Below are 5,965 nucleotides of genomic sequence, written 5' to 3'. Positions count from 1 at the left end.
TGCATAGAAATATTTCAATGAGTTGCACAAAGAGTACTATAGGAAATATTTTTATTGTTTTTGTATTGAGGGGTTATTATTAGTATTAAGTTCTTTTAAATTATTATTTTAAAATTTAAATTAATGTATTTATTGTAAATTTTAAAATTTTATTAAGAGCTTTTCATTTTTTCTTAATTTTAAGGAAAATTTTCACAGAACACTTACAAAATAGTTATTCAACAGAAACATAACTTTTAAAAAAATCTTCCCTTTTATAGAAGTCATATGTAGAACATATTCTAAACCAACTCATTTGTCATTTGTTACTCTTGATCCTGAGAAGATTTCAGTATGGTCTTTTAGCCTCTTGTAATCTTGGGCTACCAATATTAGCACCAGAAAAATTAATACGAGGGTTTAATTCCATAATTTTTTACAAAAAAAGTGTTTTGATAACTAGTTAAGTTATCCAGTACATGGTAGTCAAACACAAAATCTATTACTAGTTTATTTTTAATTTTTTATTTGTTTAATTTTTATGGGTGCAAAAAATTAACACCCTGTCATTGCAAAGAGGTCTGACCCTGCAATATTTCTGTAATTTTTGTTGTTGTTTGCTTTGTTTTTGTATCATAACTGGCAACTGAACTAAATTACTTCAAATTCTAAACTTCTCTAAACTAATTGGAACAGATATAAAAAGAAATTTTTATGAGTGAACATCCTCCAAGTCTTCTTGTGTAAGAATACTGAAATACTTTAAACCTAGAAAACAACAATTGAAACAAAGGCATATTTTCCATGAAGGAACAAACAAAATTTATTAAATTTTATGAAATAATTATGCATTAATTATAACATGAATTTCTAACCATTACATACCTAATACATTTGTGCCACACCAATACTACTCAGGAGTTATACCCTGCTTTAAGCTCAGTAATCACTGCAGGAGACAATATGGAATACCATGAATAGAACAAACATCAGCCACAATGCATAGGAAGTGCCCTACCCAATTCACTATCATTCTACCTGGACATTTTTATAATTTCATCCGTTATATTGATATATGTCAAGATACATTTTTATTTTTCAAAGTAGTGGGTTTTGCAACTAGTTTTGTGCAGAAACAAGATCTACTCAATACTACCAATAAAATCAGTATAGCATAGTAGCTATTAACTTTTAGATACAAAGAATAAATAACCTAAATACAAAATATGAAAGTATTAGAAATATGTATTTCACCATTCTGCACAGTCACCCAAATCCCAAAAACATCATCCTTAGGATGTCTAGCAGCTATGAGGCCAGGACATGCTGCCCAGACCCAAACCCATCTGGTATCGGTATATTTTATGTCTCTTTAAGACCAGGAAAATTCTCTTGATGCAGACCTACCACTCATACAATTCAAATATAATCAGAAACACAGCTCCCACAACTATTCTAGTACCTTTAAAAAAACAAGAATCCTGAGCTTGGTAGTAAGAGCATAACCTTGTATCATAAAAGTAATCAAGAAAGAGGCTCTAGGGCCCGGAGAGATAGCACAGCGGCGTTTGCCTTGCAAGCAGCCGATCCAGGACCAAAGGTGGTTGGTTTGAATCCCGGTGTCCCATATGGTCCCCCGTGCCTGCCAGGAGCTATTTCTGAGCAGGCAGCCAGGAGAAACCCCTGAGCACCACCGGGTGTGGCCCAAAAAAACCAAAAAAAAAAAAAGAAAGAGGCTCTAAAATCCTGCTTACCAAAACAGGGGCCTGAGCGATAGCACAGAGGTAGGGCATTTGCCTCACATGCAGCTCACCCAGGATGGACCTGGATTGAATCCCCCGCATCCCATAAGATCCCCCAAGCCAGGAGCAATTTTTGAGCTCAGCCAGGAGTAACCCCTAAGTGTCACTGGGTGTGATCAACAACAACAACCACAAAACAAAATGAAAAAATATACATATGCATCTGCCTGGACATCTTTAATGTGAAAAATATTTGTATTAATGAAAATAATAAGGAATATAATGCTAATTATGGGTAAGGCCAATTTTCTTGCCTGATAATATCCTGAGGAGCCCTTGGCGGATCTTCTTTGTCTTTATGCTATAAATAATTGGATTGAGTACTGGTGGAACTAGCAGATAAACATTGGCCATGGTTATATGAATAATGGGGGAAGAATGCTTTGCATAGCGGTGTACTAGTGATAGCCCTATCATTGGCACATATAGAATGAGCACAGCACAAATGTGGGAAACACATGTGTTAAGAGCTTTGAGCTTCCCTCCTTGAGATGATATGCTTAACACAGAGTGAAGGATAAAAGCATAAGAAATAAAGATTCCTAGAGAATCTACGCCCCAATAAGAAGCAATAATAAACAAGCCATACAGAACATTGAAAGAAATATCAGAACAGGCCAACCTGATGATATCTGGATGCAAGCAGAAAGAATGGGAGAGAACATGGGAGTGGCAGAAAGAAAATGTAGGAATGCGAGCAATAACTACAGGAGCAACAATAGAGCATCTGACGACAGTGATGACTCCTATGTAGATAATACGCTTTGGAGTAAGTTTGCTGGAATATCTCAAAGGATCACATATGGCAACATACCTATCAAAAGCCATGGCTAGAAGCATAGCTGACTCCATCAGAGAAAAGGTGTGAATAAAATACATTTGAACTATACAGGTGTTCATCTCAATCTCCCTCGCATCAAACCATAAGACTCTCAGTACTGTGGGTAGTGTAGAGATAGACATGCCCATGTCAATGAGGGACAGCATGGACAAGAAGTAATACATGGGCTCATGAAGACTCTTGTCAATGTAGATGACATGCAGAATTGTGCTGTTTCCTAAAATGCCAATCATGTACAGCACACAGAAAGGAATGGAAATTAGTTGATGAAAATCCTCATAGCCAGGTATCCCAATGAGGAAGAATATAGTAGATTCAATACTTGAATTAGAGCTTCCAAAGAAGTTATACCATGTAGCCATTTTCTAATTACATAAATAAAAACTCCTAGAAGAAAAATATTGCATTATTAAGTGAGATGGCAGTGTTCTCTAATATTTATTGTTGTAATTAATTAATTTAGTTAGAGCTAATATAGTTTGGAAAACAATTGTAAAAAGTATTCACATTTAATAAAAAACAAACCTTAATCTTTTAAATGGTCTGTGGATTTGTTTAGTAATATGTTTATCTTTATTATTTAATTGCATTTTGAAACATCCATAAATTGTTCTTACATAATTTGTTGTTATATTTTTCCATCTATATTTTCTTCTATTTTTGGTAGTTTTTTATTTAAATTAAATTTTGATTCATAACTTACCTACCATTGATATTTGTGGTAGCTATCTATCTATCTATTTATCTATCTATCATCTCTCTCTTTATACATACATACATATATACATATATATATATATTTGGTTTTCATATCACATGGTGCTCTGGGGTTACTCCTGATACTCTACTCAAGACTTTCTCCTGGTGCACACAGGGGATAATTTTAGATGTCCAAAATCAATATTGGGTCACAACAAAAGGCAAATACCCTACCTTCTGTACAGTATCTCCTGCCCAGATATTATATAAGGATAAATCCCAGATCCTATTTTTGTTAAACATTGATTTTCATCTAACAAAGTCTTTTGGAGGAAAGTTGATAGAATAAATGTCAGAAAATGTAATACACAGAATTCATGCAGTTATTTTGTTTTCTTTTTGATCTGAGACAATCCAAAATATTACCCACTATATATTGCCACAAAATTGAATATATGCTTAATTAGGCTTAATTGTTTAACTTATGTAGGTTCATTATTCCAGATATAATATTGATTTGTGAATAATTTTATTTCTTCTATTTCTAATTCTTCTTTATGCCTTTATTAGGCATTGAAACTTATAAATTATTTTCTAATTCTTCTATCTGTGAATGTGGTCTTTGTAAATTTGAATTTATTACTTTTGTAATATTTGTACTGTAATATACCGTACCTAAAACATCAAAAGAAAAACATGTTATATATAAGAGACTAAATCTTAAAGGCTTTAACATATTTGAGATAAAATAGTTACCGTAAAAAATTTACTATCGATTTTAGCATAGTGCCATGGAAATTCTCATCATGTATTCATCTATAAGACTCTTGTATTTATAAGGCTAACTTGGATAGCACTTGACAGTCTCAGTCTTAAGCCTATCACCATATTTTCCTGAGCCACAAAAATCATAAACAACAATATGATTAGTTTCTTCAGACAATTCATTCTGATGCACATCTAAGGTCTGTTCCTAAAAGCCCTGCTGTTGAACAATCTGTGTCCTTCCCATATGATTTTATGATTAGTTCATAAAATTCACTTGACTGTTACTGGAAAGTTTTATCTATTAAATGAAGATCAAATTCTCTGTAAGATTCTTTAAATTTCTATTCCTAATGTTTGAGATTGTTTTTAAACTCCATTAACTAATTTGTGCACTTTTTATTATAGCTTAGCTATTAGGTATCTACTGAAATCAATAAAGATTATGTCATGTAATCAAGTATTGTCTGATATTAAAAAAACATCATTAGATAAAATAAAACGTATTATCTTTAGAATCCAAGTTCCTGATTCCAAAGCTTTTGTATCTTCTACTGAAATATATACTTTATTCATAAAGCCTGCATCTTACAAAATATTCCACACATACTAGGATTATAATAATGGTTGTATATATAAATGACCTTTGCTCTAAGACTGTGTAACATTTTTACAAGTAAAAATCAGTATCTCTAACAGTACATCTGACTTCTTCTAAAATTTATTTCATGCTTTATTTGAACATGTTCTCTCTTTTCCCATTTCTATATCAAAAAGTTAAGCGTAGAAGAAAACTAAGATACAGACATTAAATTAAAAGTTTTAACTATACAGAGCTAGCATAAAAGGAGAGAGAATATATGCAATAAATATATTGTTTTAGGGAACAGTTGTGGACCTGTAATTGCAGGATATAGAAAGGAAATTATCTATTGTTTTGTTATTTAATTTAACTAATAGTCATAGTCCTCTAGCCTGTTCTTTATTATTTAATTATAATTGATTTAAATGTTCCTAATAAGAAAGAGAAACATTTGAAGAATATTTTTAAAAAATAGTAGATGATCAAGCTAGTCCTTTAAATTTGTGACCTTATAGGACACTTAAAGCACATAAACAATCAATTAATAAACCAAGAAAGGAATAAAACTTTCTAAGGTGAAAATTAAAGGGAAAATTAGTAAAACTATATTTTGTATGTTTTCATGTTTCTGTTTTGGGGTTATACCCAGCAATGCTCAGGAGTTGCTCTATGCTTTGCCTCAGGAATTATTCCAGGTGGTGTTCAGGAAACCATGTGAGATGGCAGTTGAACACCAGTTCAGGTTCAATGGCAAGGCAAGAGCCATACCTGTTATACTATCTCTCCAATTCCATTTTTGTATTTCTGCTGAGAAAGAATTATAACAAGTAAGTGAACAGAATTATTATTACACATTTTTAGATAAAATAAAATCACATAAAATATATGTTAGGAGATCTTGAAAACACAATAGAGTATAGAAATGTCTGTTTTACCTCACACAGTACTCCTTTATTTAGGCCCCTAATGCACCACTAAACTATATTTTTAATTTTTTTTTTGTTTTTTGGGGGGGCCACATCCAGTGATGCTCAAGGGTTACTCCTGGCTATGTGCTCAGAAATCACTCCTGGCTTGGGGGACCATATGGGACACCAGAGGATTGAACAGCAGTTAGCTGTAGGCTAGTGTGGGCAAGGCAAACGCCCTACCACTTGCACCACCGCTCCAGCCCCTAAAATTTTTTTTGTTATAATAATATCAATGGACAAAGTTAATATACCCCTAATGTACCCAATACCACTGCCAATAAAATGACTTATTATCCTTCATTTTTACTCAAATATACCTAATCAA

At 32.6% G+C, this 5,965-nt stretch overlaps 1 protein-coding gene across 1 annotated transcript; it reads right to left on the bottom strand.

The window, feature by feature from the left end:
* Positions 1 to 2,006: 2,006 nt before the first annotated feature.
* Positions 2,007 to 2,984, bottom strand: LOC126018457 (olfactory receptor 51G1-like). Its single transcript, XM_049780592.1, has one exon. It carries the CDS (start codon positions 2,982 to 2,984, stop codon positions 2,007 to 2,009), a length of 978 nt encoding a protein of 325 aa, XP_049636549.1.
* Between the last annotated feature and the right edge of the window lie 2,981 nt (positions 2,985 to 5,965).

This window comes from Suncus etruscus, chromosome 9 (assembly GCF_024139225.1).
Source record: "Suncus etruscus isolate mSunEtr1 chromosome 9, mSunEtr1.pri.cur, whole genome shotgun sequence".
Lineage (NCBI taxonomy): Eukaryota > Metazoa > Chordata > Mammalia > Eulipotyphla > Soricidae > Suncus > Suncus etruscus.
Note: the sequence above shows the minus strand (reverse complement) of the source record. Positions and strands in the feature narration are given on the sequence as shown.